Raw genomic sequence first — 17,016 nt, forward strand, 5'->3', positions numbered from 1 at the left:
CCTGCTTGATCGAATGTTCCTATTATATATACGTCCGTACGTCGATATAGTTACACACATCCATACACCCAGGCATGCCCCCACCCGCGACCCCCTGTTATTAGGCCACTTCTCAGTAGGGAGTCGGCCATATTATTCAACTGCGATTACGACTGCGATTATCCTACTTCTCCTGACTTCCATCTCACTCGAAACCTGAACCATCATGTCGCACTCGCATAGCAACACAATGTGTTAAGTGCGTAGTAGGTACGTCAAGATATGTAGACCTCACGAAGGGCAGGTATACAAAACCTCGAGTAGACCTCCGTCTCAACCCTTTCCATCAACCCTCCACCACATCACCACCACCTCACCAACAAGACAGCGATGTGCACACACACACACACACACACACACACACACACACACACACACACACACACACACACATCATACATACACACACATGTTGACAATGCTGGGACACAGCAGCTTGCTTCCAAAGACAAAAGCTTCCAGCGACGAGGGGCAACACTTCTTCGTCCCATCCCCCCTCACATCTCTTCGTCCCCTCAATTCCTAGATTCCGTTCCTCACTCTTCGACGCCGGAGACTTCCCACTGCTCGAAAGGAGAAACCAAAGGCCTCCTGAACGTACCCTCTGATATCCAATAGTTGGGATCGGGAGGCTGACTCCCGCTGGGGGAATATTAAGCTAACCTACCCCTTCACGGACCACCGCGTTAAGACCTACAAACTTGGTACCCGCCCCTTTCCATGGCATCCCTCCCTCCTGGGGAGGCTGGACTGAGCACAAGAAGAAAGTAGCAGAGTTAGAAGCAGAACACGCCGATCGTGTTTCTAAAGCCAAAGCCAAAGCCAACCAAGAGAGACTAGCATCAAAGAGACGAAAGAGCCCTCTCATAATATCGAACGGGAGAAACCGAGAGCAGCCCCAATCAATAGCCAAATAGGATTTACGGGATGGATTTACAATACCTTCCCGGCCTCCCAGCATCTGCCGTCCTCGGTCTTTTTCATAAATTCCGCCGGCGGGTGGGAACGAAGTCCCCGAACATATCATCCATCCTTGAAACCCTGGGCGTCTTAAACCAATTGGATTCCTAGCAAGATGGCACGGCGATGAGGGCCGCTGGCGCCGCTGGCATCTATCACCACAGCAATGATGTCTGTTGGTGAGCAGTTTTCGACGACGACTTGTAGGTTGAAACCTGACGGCCGTGTTGTCACATGTGTTGTTCCTGCATGCAATACCTTTCAGCACAGTGGGTGATGAGATATCTACATGCTATCATCAGGTCTCTGTCAACGCCGATCTTTCCCCGCTCCGTCGACTCCAACACGATAACCGCTTGGGGATCCTCCGGGGATCCTTCGAGTCTCGGAAACCTCCGAGACCTCCAGCCGACATGGCATGGTGATGAGTGAGCCACCCAGGTCATGCGTGAGGGGGTTGGAGGCCACCCGAAGCGGTACGCTACCGCCTTCCGTAGCCCGCCTCCTGGCTCGCTTCGTCCACCATGCGAGACCGTCGCGCGGCGGCCCCCCGCGATTGGGTGCCACCATTACGATACCTCCTCTCCCTGTCGCCGGCGTTCGTATTCGTCCTCTCTGAGGCCTACCATCCCAGGCTACTGCTGACGCCTAGAGCTTCCCACCCCTCCAGCCCTTCCGGTATGGTTTGCGGATCAGCTGTTAGCATGGTGCCGGACGTCTCATACCCCAACACCTCGTTCTCGTGCTCTGGCACTGCATGTTCCCAGCATACCCTGCGAGACATTAAGCACTCGGTGCTTATGATAGCACAGCTCTACACAGTAACGTGGCCATCAGACAACAAGAGCCGGATAGGGGCTCGTTTAACCCCGCTCTTATAGAAGGCGGCTCGGTACGTCTTTTCCATTTGTTCAAATGCGACGAGGAGGCGCCGCGTCGCTTAGTGCAGAGGGCGCCAGCCGCCGACGACGCGAGTACCCCCCGTTGCGGCTGCTGTGTGCTATCTAATCGCCATGGGCAGGAAACGATGACGATCAGGCAGTGGCAATACTAGGTGGACTGCCGTTTGGTCAGCGGAGATGTAGGTTACTCCGCTTGGTTGACAGCAAAGCGGGCTTTCATGGCCGACCTCGATGCCGCCATGCGCGAGCATCTGATGGGGGCCGGCTACCTCAGTGACTGGGAGGAGTTTTCAGTTCTGCCTACTGACGACTAGGGTGCACCTCGACCGCGCATCACGGCCGCCGAGCCGGTCGCTCGATTAAGGGACAACAATAACAGGAACTCGCCCATAAAATGCAAGTTGGGCCCTGAACCTGTTATACCCCCTGTTCGCAGACCCCCGGACGGCTCCCTCCGCATGCCCCTGCGGGCTCTAACTGACTCGTTTTTTTCTTTCTCAACCAAGCCAACAAGGCAAGTCATTTTCCCAACGCAGGTCTTTTAAGCTCCGATCAACATGGTGGTCCACGCGTGTCGGAGAGACTGTAGGTATGTGTACGTAGGGGGGAGGTTAACGATTCTTAGAACACTAGCCTCAGACCGCTCCGTGCAGGAGCAATTGCTAGCCACCCTTGGCCCGATGGTGGGCACGCTGTTCCGGCACCCATGTCCACTCCCACTGCCGCCCCTGCTCCTATCATTACCGCCTTCCGAGTCTCCAGTATCGACTTGGCAAACCCTTCCGACACGGCGGGAAAGGCCATATACCCGGCGCAGCTAAAATCTGGGACGGTGCCTTCGAGGCCCACCCAGACTCGTTCGAGACCTGCGGGGTCCGGAACCAGCAGTGCCTCATCGACTGGGCCGCCGGGAGACCGAAATACTCTCCCATGGTCACCTGGGTGCCGCCTCCTCGGGCCCTCGGGTCCCCGGGTCCCCTAGCTACTAGTTCCTGCTCACTCTGGCGCCATTTCGCTCCCCGTGCGTTTATGCCGGCCCACAGAGGCCAGAATCTAAATACGCAGCTCCCGGGTACTACTAACTTTCCCCCTACTTTCGTTGGCCCTTAGTGGCAAGAATTTCAATACCCGGCTACGGGGTATTACCAGTCTCTTCGCCTTTTCGGATGACACTACGCCCCCATATGGCTCGAGTGGAATATTGTCGTGAGAGTCTTCTGAAGAAGGCAGAGCAGGATCGCAAGGCCCTAGAGAAGGCCATGGAACAGGACAAGATGGAGATCAAGAAACGAGACCTGGTCATGCTGTTACAGGAGGGGAAGCCTCCCAAATTTCGTGAACGGTGGACCGGTCCCTTTATCGTGGGAGAGCCTGTGGGGCGTTCAGCCTTCCAGCTGTTGTTGCTGGATGGAAAGCCGTCTTCACCCCATGCATACCACGTCAACCAGTTGAAGCCTTTCAAACCCAGAGAGGAACACCTACGGACCCCCAAGAACCTCGATCTGCCCTATTGGAGGCGCCTGAGGAGACTTCGCTAATTAATTCGCTTGCTACTGTAAACGTTGCTTTATTTTTGGTCCCTCCTCAACTCTCTCTTACCCATCATTTCCGCCCTTTCCCTCACCGATACGACCGCCGCCCGAAATCACGTAAGCCTAACTTAAGGGGGCTTACGGCGAGTTTTGAGCCGATGGTTCGTCCCTCATTTCAACGACGCGCTTGCCGGTATTGCAAGAACGCACAATCTCCCCTATCGGCTTCGATTGGACCGAGGAATCAGATTCTATCTTGACGAACATCATTAATGAGAACACTTCAGCGGATTCCACTACTCCCTCCTATTTCCTAGCGTGCGTTCCCTGCAGCGGCTCTCGTCGATCTTTTAGACGACACCTCGGGCGACGCAGCGCCGTAGGCGTCCCCCCGGTTACAGAGGCCGTGACCAAAGAGGAGTGGTTTTGCCATCGTACCCGGCTCCGCTAAGAAAATGGCAGAGCCCCCGCCAAAGCCGTCGTGATAGACACCGACGATCCCCATGTAGTTATCTGTAGATGATCATCTGCTAGCCTTGGCGGTCTTTACATCACCTAGGTCAACCTCGACAATGCAGTGGTGAGGCGTGGCGAGGCGTGGTTGTAAGAAGCACTGTAGCCGCGACGTACCAACCAAGACTCAGTTCCCGCGCCCGACGCCTCAGCCTTAAAAACGAGAACCGCCTAGAACCAACGAAGGCAGTTCTTCGATACCTTTCGTTATGCGGGGCATGTGGTAGGGGTATCCGTCTGGATATCTCGGATCATTGGTAAGGACCGACGCGTGTGACTCAGTTGAAACCTATATGACCGAGATACAAAACGAGCCAGACAGACAAGACAACCCAGACCGACCTAAAGCAGTTCTACTCTCTGATTTGCGAGGGTCCCAAGAACTCCCCAACGACCCCGCGTACCATAAGTATCGCCCTGAGCGAAGGGAGAGGGAGCCTCCCCTAATCGAAGATCTGAACCCGGGAACTTGCCCAGTCGAGCACAAGGTGACAGGGCAGCAGATGCGTACTTCTCGAATGAGGATATTCGGGCCCTATATATAATGGCGAGCTACGATTTGATGGCTCGGAAGGCCACGTTCGAGATCGACCCGCCGTGGACTTTAGGATATAGATCGGTGGGTAGCTTCGACGCAATGACCTAAGAGGCGACGGATATATAGCCTCGATACGATCAGGGAAGGGGCACTAGAACGGGCAGGATACTCGTTAGGATGGTTATGGAAAGCGTAGGACGAAGTCGGATTCGACCCCGGAATGAGCCCCGGTGATGTGTGCTATATAGTACTTCTTGACCAGCAAGATGGCACAACGTGTAGTTTCTGGAGTGGTATGCTCCCTTATTATCCTTGGTGGACTCAAGGATCGCCTCTTTTCACGGGTCTGCGAACAAATGATGGCGCGACCGAGCCGGTCGAGACGCCCTCGCAGTTGAGACGGACCCGAGGAGGAGGTCAAGGAGGAGGAGGGTTAGCAGAAGAGGGGCAGATGTTGTTGATGCACGGCAGCGGGGCTAGGGTTGCTGTAGGTGCCGGACAGTAATGTGTAGTATAGAGCCGGGCCCTCCACCAGTCCCTCCGGAGAAGCAGGTGTCAGGTAGAGAGCCCCGTCAAGGCGATATGGTCCGAATTAGCCAGAGTAGCGCCGCAAAAAGCGAAAGGTCTTGATGTTGGCCACGGTGCAGATTTTCAATAAGCTCATAAAATGCCATAACTATCTTTCAGCAAGATCAAGCTTGTACATACTCGTATGCTCGATAACGCGTTCGCTAATTTCGAGAAGAGTTCTGTAGCTCGAAGTCATTATTTCGTAGATTCATACCACAGCCGGCTGCCGCCCACATACCCACCTACAAACATACATAGACCGCGAGCACCAACCAACGCGCCGCTGTCGTCACCATTTAGATTGCTTTGCCGTCGCCGTCGCCCACGCCGTCGCAGTAGAACGTGTCACGAGAACATGTAGACGCCTACAGTTCTTCGTTTGGTCGTGTAGACTCTACGTAGTTAGCTTTCCTTCGCATTATAATGTGATTCCTTCTACCCATTCGGATTGGATACGTGTACACGCGCACGCGTGTATAACAGGCGAGAGGTCCGATAGATTAGATCCTGGATATGCATGGCAAGATGAACGGGGGGACGCACAGGAGCTGGCTATAATATATGATGTTGAGCTGGGGTCAGCTTACCACACGCCTCGGTGTATTAAGTGGCGTGTAAGTGGTGGGGGACTCTGTTTTCGCCCGCGACATGCCTCTCTAGGAAGCATTCGAGCGTGAGGCACAGACTCTATGGCACGGCGTACACAATATATAGGTACCACGTGGAAGAGATGCCCTCTCAAGTCCCGAGACTAATTCCGTAGGAGTATGCAGTCAGCGACCCGTCCCGGCGGCGCTATCGCGTCGGGGCAGAGACGCGCCCGGCGGGGGAGTAACGACGGCTAGGTTTTGCATCACCACTACGAACGCGACACACCACGTCTACGACGCGCCGCTGGGTGGACATGAGTGGACTGCCTGGAGAGCTGTTATCGTTGGCGATAAACTCCTTTCGTATTTGTTCCGATTTACCTGCCCACCGTCTAGGGAGAGGGGACGATAAGAAAAGTCGGTGGGTTAGGCGGCGGATGCCATCGGCTTAGAGAGCTACCTCGATCAGGGCTACAGTAGCGTGAATTCGCAATACGATCTCATCTCGACAGACCTCGGTAGATGCTTTTTTTTCTTCTCTCCACCCCCTTCCCCAGAACCCACTCATCTTGCATCACCCCTGTCTTCTTCTTCTTCTGCTAGTCGTTTCTATCTGAAGCCAGTCCCTGATGGCGAGACGGAAAGAGTCGAGTTGTTTCTAAAGATCTGATAACGTAAGTATTTCAGCCCTCGACTTGGCAGCACGTTTGTTTTTTAAGGGGGGGGTTCTCGCGGCACGCCCGTCAACCGGTTAATGTGGTCAATGGGGCTTCACCTCGTCGGGAGGTACCGGGACAGCGTGGTCTTGAACAGGGCAAAATAACCGGACACGTCATGAGAACGGACCAGGATGCAGCCGCGTGATGGCGTGAAATTGATCCCATTGCTGCTTGCTTACGTCGGTATACGCGGAATATTCCATGTCACACTAACCGACACAAAAACTGTCGACCGACGGCCCTAGCAAAGATGGCGACGAGGTGGTATCAGGGTTTGTTTACATGCCTACCCCTATTATCTACCCACCGCTTAGCTATCTGGGCACACATATACATGCATACATACCTACATACATCACAGACCTGCATTTATATAAAGGGTGAGTCAAGGGGTCTTGATTACATGTGCCGTCCTCGACGAGGGTCCCTGAAGAAAAGGCATGGCGAGCACGAGCCAGACTTGGCCGGGATCCGGGGGGGGGGTTTCATCGCTGAGCGGCAATTGGGTCGCGAAAAAAAAAAAAAAAATCAAAATCAGAATCACGAGAAGAGAGGAGTGGGATTCGTCAAGGAGCTTCAGCTGCGCCGTGCTATGTCCCAAGCAGTCAGCAATCAGGCAACGAGGCACGCCAATGGGTCATGATAATCTTCCCACCTGACCTGTTGGACCAGCACATCCTCCTGAAGAGGCAGCACTAACACCTCATAACGGGCGAAAATATGGGATTCATTTGCCTCCCCCCCCCTTGATGGGGAAGCGGGTGCTTAATAAAACGGAGAAGGAGGGGGTGTATAGAAGACATGTGTGTGTGTGTGTTAGCTGCATGCAGTTAGGTGAGAAGGCGTGGATTAGCATCGATCGAGAGAGGTGGTTGGATCTCCGAGGGGTCTGATGAGCGACATTTCGGTTCTATATGTATGGGTGCAGAAAAAGGGGGAGCTCAGGGGGGGTGGACGGAGTTGTGGTTCTCGGCCGGTTCCTGTCACTCTGTCGCCTAACCGAACCAACATGTCAGGGTGGATGAGAGATGTGTGTTCGCGCGCGCGAGTGTATACTAGTAAGAATATGATTATTTACAAATGCGATTCGCCTTCGACGATCGTGCGGACGAAAAAAAGAATTCTCCGATTCACGATCAACAAGTATTTTCCGGCAACCTGGATACGGGATACGAAGCGATGTTGCTATAAATATAGGTAAGCATACATATAGTACATATCCATACCTACGCAGGTGTGCGCGTGCACGCACACACACCTTCTCTGATACCCTTAATATCAACTGCTTCTCCAGTCCGCTACCGTCTTGTCGGAACTCGTCTAGGTGCGAGTCGCATACCGGATACAGAGCCTGCGTCCAGAAAAGCTGGAGGTGGGCGATCCACAGATGAAAAAATTTTCCCAAAGGGTATCCCGGTTGTTATGCATCCCAAGAACCAAGCCTTTGGAGCCAGGGTGGCATTCTCGTTTGTACGTACGTATTATGCGTGTGTCTATCGTCTTATTCCCTGCCATTACCATGCACGTGTGTTGGACTCCTCCTGGTTTGTTGAGGTCGAGATGCGTCTCTGCGAAGCCGGGCGAAGAAACCGGCCGGAAAACTCATCACAACAATGACTTGGTGGCTTGCTGTCTCTTACATGGAACTACTATCGAAGTGGAACTAACTCGGACGAACTAGACCCCGTGGAGAAGTAGCCGGCGCTTACTACGTGATACGTCACGGGGAGTCTTGCCAAGTCCAGACACTTATCTACGTATTACGACCAGGGTGTCTTCCATTCGAGGTTACATGGCTCGCCAGCTATCCGAGAAACAAACACAGGCAAGGAGGAGAGCTACCGAAGAGGAGAAGGGGTGTCGAGGAGAGGGGAAGAGGGTTGCGGCTTAATCGTTACATCGTAGCCGGTTCCAACTGAGCCGGGCAGCAGGTCGATCACCAAACTCACTAAGCCCGGAGGTCGGGATGTCGGCACCTTCGCGAGCCTCCTAGGTGCTAAAGGCCGCACGTATTGTGCATTATACCCCTAGCTAGCTAGGCCAGACGGGCTCATCTGAGATCTCGCCCATCCTGCTCCTACTAGGTACATGTTACATGGATCCTAGCTCCAGGTCCCCAGCCCCAGCTCAGCCCGGCACACAACAGCTACGCCCGGATGCTGGCTACGCATCCATGTGGCTGTAGATAGCTATGTGTATATATATATACACATACATACATACGAAGACTGCCGAGCAGGTGTGTGTGGGTGTGCAGCACATAGACGAGTGTATGTGCGTACACATATGCATACCTACCTAGGTACTAAATCTAGGCTAAATAATCCAAGACATTACCCCCTTGTACGCAAGCTTGTCGCGTGCTCCACGCGTCGGGGATTATCATCTCGCTTTTTTTTCCTCTCCCCGTCAGGTCCCCGTGGGAGGGGGAGCGAGTTTCTTTATTCTAGAAGAGAAGACCATCGTTCGATGCTAGGGGCTGTTGACGGATCTAACCAGCCACGCATGGATATGTCGTCAGATCATGCCATTACGGACTTACGAGTCGACCACGATCTCCCGACTGGCCTGATTGTTCGCCATTCAGCATGGGGCATAGGATTTCTGACTGCTACGCAGTATCGCGTGTCGCCGGTGGAGGCCGGATGCACAAACACCGCACATACCTGTCGTGCTGTGCCTCGAGAACGACGAAGGGGTAGGGGGACGGACGAAGGAAGAGAGACATTAAATTTCGCAACGCATAATTACCAGCGCCAACCGGGGGAGGGGACCAGACGAAGAGGGGAGACGCAGGCAGGGCCTGGGACGGGGGCCTGACAGCACGACTCCACAGAGCCCAGAGCCGAGAGCCCAGATGAGAGAGATGTGATGCAGCACGAGCGAACTAATATGTCCTTGTGTTAATGGGTTCGAAGACCTTCTCTTCACCGTCTTTTCGGTTTCAGGGCCCATGGGATTGTTCAGATCGGAAATTCGGACCCGCATGTTGAGCATGTTTGAATATCAATATCAGTAGCCCGTCGTCCATCGCCGTCTCCTCCAGACCTGCCTGTTAGATTACCCTCATCCACCCCGAATACTACACAACGAGACCGGACAGAACATGATATCAGATTTCCAAACGGAGAATTTAAAAGAAGAATAAGAATTATTGATATCTTGTTTATCTGAATCTCATCCGCCGATCCCCCCCCCTCTAAATATACGTCTCGTACTCTTGGCGCGCACTGGCTCGGAAGCTCAGCTCTTCACACTATTGCTAACTAACTCGCCATCCATACGAACTCCGTCCGTGGTCCGGGGAAGACGAACCCGCCGCCGGCGCCGCCGTCGTAGAGCACCAGCACCAGCACCAGTACCGGCACCAGTGGCACCAGCACCACCAGATAACGCGGGGACCAGGACTTAGCGCCCAGCCATGCTTAACAACCGGGAGTCGCAGCTGGTCAAGGAGACGATCCCGGCGCTCCGTCAGCATGGCGAGCACATCTCGACCGTCTTCTACAAGACCATGCTCCGCGACCACCCGGAGCTCAACAACCTCTTCAACAGCGTCAACATGCACACGGGCCGGCAGCCCCGCGCGCTGACGGCGCTCATCCTCGCCTTCGCCTCCAACATCGTCAACATCAGCGAGCTGACCGAGAAGCTCGAGCGCGTGGCCCAGAAGCACGCCTCGCTCGGCATCCAGCCGGACCAGTACGAGATCGTGGGCCGGTACCTGCTGCGGGCCTTCTCGGCCGTGCTGGGCCCGTCGATGACGCCCGAGGTCAAGCTCGCCTGGACCAAGGCGTACTGGGTGATGGCGAAGATGCTGACGGGCCGCGAGGCGCAGCTGTACCGCGACTTCGCGCCGTGGACGGGCTGGCGCAAGTTCATGATCTACGACCGGCGCGCCGAGACGCTCGAGGGCAACATCGTGTCGCTGTCGCTGCGGCCGGTCGACGGCGCGCCGCTGCCCGAGTTCATGCCCGGCCAGTACGTGACGCTGCGCATCCTGGTGCCGGGCCAGCGCTCGGCGCAGCTGCGGCAGTACTCGCTCAGCGAGGCGCCGCGGCCGGACCACTACCGCATCACGGTCAAGCGCGACCAGGGCGTCAACTACGACTACGCGTCGGGGTCGTCGGCGGCGTCGCTGGCGCTGCGCGACGCGGACGCGATGACGGTGTCGTCGGCGGCGAGCAGCGCGTCCGACAGCAGCCTCGGCAGCGCGCTGCCGCACCGGCCCGGCGTAGTGTCGAACGCGCTGATCGACGAGATCCGCGAGGGCGACGTAGTGGAGCTGACGCACCCGGCGGGGGCCTTCTACCTGGACCCGGCCGAGGACAGCTCGATGCCGCTGGTGCTGATCTCGGCGGGGGTGTGCGTGGCGCCGCTGGTGGCGATGCTGAACGCGGCGCTGGGCGCGGGCGGCAGCGGCGGGCGGCCGCGCACGCGCCGGCCCATCTCGTGGATCCAGGCGTCGCGCCACGACGCGCCGTTCCAGGCGCACGTGGAGGCGCTCGCGCGCGCGCACCCGAACCTGCGCACCAAGTTCTTCAAGTCGCGCCTGTCGGACAGCGACGTGCTCTCGTACACGTCCAGCTTCGAGAACGACTTCGGCGCCCTCACGCCCGACGACCTCTGCCTCGCCAACCGCTCCGCCGAGTACTACGTCTGCGGCCCCGAGAAGTTCATGCTCCAGGCCGCCAGGCGCCTGCGCCGCGGCGGCGTCCGCCCCGAGCGCGTCCGCTTCGAGAACTACTCCGTCGGCAGCTTCGAGGTCAACCTAGATTAATGCCGCGCCGCGGCGCCCCTCGGGTTTCTTTTCTGTTCTACTCCCCTCTATCCCTATTTCCTATATCTAGTCATTGTTTCATTTTTAAATAGAAGATAATCAGGCGCGTGAAGGCTTTCCTTAAAGCATTTTTTTTTTCTTTTCCGCCTGTTTCGAAAAGCCTGGCGCTTTCGAATCCTTGTGGCGCGGCCCGTCGCGGCCCGTTATGCGATTTTTGCTTGGGATCGGGCCTATCGTCTACTGGCCCTGACGCGGGTGTAATGGGAAGAGAGGGAGGCCCGGGGCGGGGGTAGGGGAGGGGGGATCTCGGACCGTGAGCGAGAAAGACTCGGTTTGGTTTCCACGAGACATGTCCGATCCAACGGCGTTCGGGGGGGGGGGGGGGGGGTTCGGGAGGGAAAGGCAGCATGATCGCGCACGAAGTCATTGGACAGTCGGCGAGATGGAGGCATTGGTCATATTAGAGGTCGGCTCATGCTGTGGCGTTGCGGGATTCTTCAGGCAGCGGATTCATCTAGAGGTTCATGATGCAGCAAGGGCGACTTTCTGTAAGAGGGGGAAACGGTGGGGAGATTAACTATATACCGAGCGACGACGGCAAGCTCCAATTATACCAGCTGCTTTTATGACTACTACTCCATGACCCAGCGCCTGGTGTGTTCGCGGCGGAACTGACGGGGAAAAAAGAGAGATCGGCCATATCATCTCGGGACCAGGAAGTAATTTTAAGTAATAGTACCTAAAGTTTTAGTTATCGCAAGATATTCGGGACAATGTTGTTCAGTCGAGAGACCACGTGAAATCTCTTCACGTTCCTCTACTCCTTCGTATCGTGTCCCTCCCGGTATCGTAATTGCTATCTTGGAGATTGGATGGGTCTGGTGGCCTTTTGCAAGGCTAGTCACTATCCATTTTGAAGTGCCAACTTGGACGAATAATTGGCCAGTTCCTATATCGTATGCCAACTCAGAGTTCACCTACATAGGTGTCTCTGGTGAAAAGGGGTACTGGGAGGTCAACTAACCTGAATGTTACAATGCAGAAACAGGTAGTCTCTAAGATAGCATTTTCGACGGCGTAACTGCTCCCAGATAATAATTTTTAAAGCTAACCTGGTAACTGAGGAACGTCAAGGCAGCTCTCGAGAAACAGATCCGTCTCTATAGTATGATTTAATCCTACCGCTCGTGTTGCAAAGACTTGGGTTGCCTATAGAGATAGACGTAAGAACATCAGGTAAAGTAGACTTTGTTTAGACTGTGGCTCCTTCAGGGCTATCCAACTTGCTCTTAAAGTTTCCTCAATCGATATCAGCTTAAAGCAAGGCGCTATTCCGTACCATCGTGTAGTATAGGACTTCTCAGAGGTCTGGGGAACCTCTGTATTATCGGTGGGTTTACTCTCCTCTACTTCTCTTCAACTTCGTTCTTACTTTACCACTCCTTCTCCGCCGCCCGGGGCCGCATATACGTCTCTACACTCTGAATTATACCTTATTATCACTAAGCGGCGTAAGTCCACGGACTGTAAGCAGTCCATGATCATCGGGTACTCGCAGAAGTTAGTAGCCCTTGGAACTATAATATCTCCGTTTGTCCCTCGAGTAAGCTAGTGGTCCGCAGAGCGGTACACTAGCTTAAGTTACGATAGCCCTTACAGAGTACCCCTTAAATCCCCGGAGCTACGTCGAGCGCGTTGGGGAGGGATAAACTTGGGAGCTTGTTTGGACTTTAGTGATGGACTGATGTCAGGTAATAGACATTCCGTCGACCCCGATCTAATACACTGTTATTGATCGTCCTCCCTGGATTTCGAACAGGGCATCTAAGTGAACCCGATGTGATGGCCTACGGGATCTGGGTGCCGCCTGCTCTTACCGTGGGGTCTGTGGTATCTTGTCTCGAAAATCGTGGCAATGCCCTTGTCCCATATCCACCGTCTAGCATTATAGGTACCCGTCTACAAGGAGTCGTCGCTCAATATCGTTATCGTGTTTGTAACGTGTACGACTAGCAAGGGCAAGTGGAAAGCGAACCGAAGAGAAAGAGACTGGCTAGAGAAGACCGAAACTCTGCCCTCGCTGATACCCCGAGAGGGGAAGCAGAAAGGAAAAGGAAGGGATGCTCCTGGTATGCATTTCATAAGTGGATTCGGCTTCATAGTCATGGTAGGTAATTCTATGATACTATCGGGAAGATCCTCCTTTATCTATTAGCCCGAACTACATCTCTAGAAATGGCGTAATAGTATCTAACATGAACGTCAAGTTAGACTTAGACACGATCATCATAAACATAATATCGCTAACGAGTCGAGTTGTTTCAGTTCTGCCACGTTTCACGGCCGATCCGGGGCCCATCACGTTCTACGTCTTCACTTTTAGGCTCAATTGCCACTCAGCTGGCTGTTGGATCTCTATTCAGGCCTAATACACGAGGTCGTCAATATTAAATTGCTCTGTGTCATAGATCCCTTTGACTCACACTGAACGAGAGGTTGTGTCGTCCAAGATGATAACCCATCTCGAGATAGCCCCCCTGGATTCCGCGCAATACACCCCCGGGTGGCTGCCTTCCAGCATGGCACTTGATCAGGCACTGAAGCCTGGTATAGCCCGCAACTCTAAGCAGCGGCCAGGGGGACGTGAGTCACAGGAAGTATTCCGCCGGCCCCTGAACTGCCTCGCTCTCTCCTCAGGCCTACCAATGTCGTCCGAGTATCGAGATGCAGAATGAGCGTATATGCCGCCGAACTAACCTATAGAACACGCCGAGATTCTCTCTGGTCTGGGAAGACCCGCAGACCGAGGCACCTCCGTGCAGCCTCGCTCACCTCGTCCGCACCCCAGCCCCGCCCGTTGAAACCTACCATGCGCAGTCTCCCCGTCATCTCCGGTCCTATCCCAGCTCACCCTCCTCACCACGGCCGCTTCACCGGCTACACCTAACACGTACCCGTCCCTGTCGTGATGTCGACGCGAGCGGAGGAGCCGAGCGAGAGGGGAGAGGGGAGGGGAGAGTTAGGAGCGGAGAAGAGGGACAGATGGGGCTGAGAGGAAAGCGGTGGATCCTGGGTGAGCGGCTAGGCGTAGAAAAAAGAGGGCAGAATCAGGCGCGCCCCGACAAAAAGGGGGGGGGGACCGGGTTTTTCGGTGGCGAAAGGGGTAGGCGATCGGGAGAGACGGGCAGCCTTGTCGGAATATGTCTCTCAGGCGAGGCACTCGAGGTGCGTGGGAGGGCTGCCCTGGATCGTCGCTGCGAGTGAGCGAGTGAGGGAGGAAGGGAGGCAGGCAGGGTTCGACGCAATGCAGGCCGTCGTCAGCCCAGTCTCACCGCCGCCTGCTTGGGCTGATCCACCTCGTCGCGTTTCGACGCTTCGTGCTGACAGTAAGCCCCGGCGCCCCGTAGAAACCGCGCACACGTACCTAACCTCCCCCCCTCTCCCCCCCTTTTTTTATTGCCGGGGCGCGCCTCAGTTATGCCGCCGGGGATAACGGTGAGAGAGATGCCCGCGCTCGCCCAGAGCCAATCGAGGCCTCGCCCGCGACGCGGTGCGCAGCGCAGCCTAGCCTACCTAGACTCCGTGGAGTCGCCGGCGAGTTGCGCTCGCGCAGCAGCTGCCCCTCTCGTCGTCTCAGGGGCTGCGCGCGCAGGACCTGACACAGGACCACGCAGCTTGGCGCGGGGAGCGGCGAGGGCCGTCAGATCGGCTCGGCTTTGCGCCTACTGGCCCCGCGGGGGGCGGGGGGGGAGAGAGCGGGGGCGCTGAACCAACCTAGCGTCGATACGAGGAGCCGCCGCCGACGATCCCTCCCCCTCTCCGCCCGCGCCCACGTCGCATCGGTGGAACGTCGCGGCGGACCCTGCCGCTGCCGCTGCCGCTGTCGCTCCCGCGGACGTGCGCAGTGTGGCGTCGTGCTGAGAGGGGTTCGCGGGGGAGCGAGGGCGCAGAGAAAGAGGGTTGTGGCGTCGGAGGGCGGGGAGAGTAAGTCGGTATTCTGGGTGTGCGCCGGCAACGACGAATGGCGCTCGGAGGGGAGGGCGGGGGGTTTATGCCGTCGTGCGAGCGTGTCTTGGCGCCGAACCGGCCTGTCTGGGCCGAGGCTGCAAGGCGTCGACGGGAAGCCCTAATCCGGCCTGCTCGTGGTCTGAGAAGCCATAATTCCGGCTTTCTTCGGCTCCGGCTTTCTTTCTTTCTTTTTTTCCCCCTTTTCTGCTCTCCAGCGGGGTGCGACGAGAGCAGCAGCGAAGCTCCCTGTCGTTCTCCCGGCCCGTAGGTATACCTCCCCTCCCGTAATCCCGCGTAGACGCCCACGTAACCTTGCGGAACCGCCGCCGCTCCCCTCCGCGCGCGTATCTGCGATCGCTGCTACGGGTATGTGGGTTAGGTAGGTACGGCGGATAGGTGAATGCGGGACGGCGGGCTCGTTGACAGGAGTAAAGGAGAAGAAGAAGAAAAAAAAACCCCCCTAAAAAGGCCATCAGCACGACCACACGCAACTCTTCATCCCCTTCCCGACGGGCGACGGGCGGGCACCCGGTCCCGGCTGGGTTCATAGGCGCGGCTAAGATGGCGGGTCGTCATCGAGGCAGAAGTCGTACCGAGCCCGCTCACAAAGAAAAAGCTTCGTGGCGCAGCGGAAGCGCGCCGGGCTCATAACCCGGAGGTCCTCCGATCGAAACGGAGTGAAGCTAGCGACCTTGAGCGATTTCACTTTTTTTTTTTCTCTCCTTGTTGTGAATCTGTCTCTCGTCCCCCACCTCTGCCCCTCTCTGTTTTTTTTTTTTCCCCTTCTTCTTTCCCTGCCCAGCCTCCCGGGTTCCCGGCGTGCTACCTACCCTTTTTCTTCCTGCTCCTTTTTTTTTTTTTTTTTCGTTTCGCGATGTATCCGTGGCGGGTTTGCGCGCGATGCACACCTACCTGCCTACCTACAAGCTACAACGCAGCGCGCGTGGAGGAGAGGCAGGTCGGGCACCGGGATAGGTAGGTAGGTAAGTAGAGAAATTGATAAACAGATAGAGAGTAACGTCGAGATGCGCGCACACGTTACATGCATATCCCCGTGTCCACTGCGCGCGCGCCACCTGCAGCGATGCGATGCGCCGCGGCAGCACACACACACTCTCTCGCCTCACACACTCCATCCTCGCTCACTCTCGACGGGGCATCCGGTTGCCGGTTGGCGGGCGGTACATCGGACTGCACAGGCAGGTACCTGCTGCCCCGGCACAGTTTTGCCGACAGAGAGACGTACCTGTCTTGCCTGCCTCAGGTATCTCCCCCCCCCCTCCCTCCTCCCGCTGCCCGACGCGATCGCCGTGCTGCGTGCGCCGCACTGAGATCGCTGCAGCTCGTATGCAATCCGGCATGCGCCCACGCCCACGCGACCGTCTATCATTGCCTCCCCGGGACCGCGAGCTGTATGTGTGAGGGCCCTCTCCTGGTTTTTCTTTTCTTTTTTCACTTGTTGTTGGTGGCGTCTGTCTCGGTTGCTTCTCGTCTCTCGCCCCTCGTCTCTCTTATTCTTCCGTGTGCGCGTTGTCTGCAGCCAAGGTACCTACATTAGAAGGCAGGTAGCAGTAGCTTATCCGCATGCCCTAGGTGTCCCTCTTGGGTACCTACCTAGGTGCCTACATGCTGTACCAGACACCCTAAACAGGTACGATACCTCTGGGGTTAGGCACATCTAGGCTGCTTACCTCTCCGAACTTAGGTAGGCAGACCCAGCGCCGTCGACGTTCTTCGCTCGTCTCTCTCCCTGTCGCTCGTCCGCAGAGACGAATTGCACCCTCACATCTAGGTATATCTACCTACCCATGTATCCGAAACCTCCGCGAACCAACCACCCTCCCCCCCAGATATACACCCTGTCT

At 56.1% G+C, this 17,016-nt stretch overlaps 2 protein-coding genes and 1 non-coding gene across 3 annotated transcripts; all 3 read left to right on the forward strand.

Moving 5' to 3' along the window:
* Positions 1-2,607: 2,607 nt before the first annotated feature.
* Positions 2,608-3,439, forward strand: GGS23DRAFT_598905 (uncharacterized protein; the record flags this gene model as incomplete). Its single annotated transcript, XM_051518853.1, has 3 exons — positions 2,608-2,662; positions 2,719-2,922; positions 3,012-3,439. 3 exons carry the CDS (start codon positions 2,608-2,610, stop codon positions 3,437-3,439), a joined length of 687 nt encoding a protein of 228 aa, XP_051369734.1.
* A 5,965-nt stretch (positions 3,440-9,404) lies between these two features.
* Positions 9,405-11,424, forward strand: GGS23DRAFT_613182 (globin-like protein). Its single transcript, XM_051520550.1, has one exon. The coding sequence runs from the start codon at positions 9,785-9,787 to the stop codon at positions 11,141-11,143; it is 1,359 nt and encodes a 452-aa protein (XP_051369735.1). The 5' UTR covers positions 9,405-9,784; the 3' UTR covers positions 11,144-11,424.
* A 4,341-nt stretch (positions 11,425-15,765) lies between these two features.
* On the forward strand, positions 15,766-15,837 carry GGS23DRAFT_t65. Its single transcript has one exon. It is a non-coding gene; the product is annotated as a tRNA-Met (tRNA).
* Positions 15,838-17,016: the final 1,179 nt, after the last annotated feature.

This window comes from Durotheca rogersii, assembly GCF_024521655.1.
Source record: "Durotheca rogersii strain YMJ 92031201 chromosome Unknown GGS23scaffold_20, whole genome shotgun sequence".
NCBI lineage: Eukaryota > Fungi > Ascomycota > Sordariomycetes > Xylariales > Xylariaceae > Durotheca > Durotheca rogersii.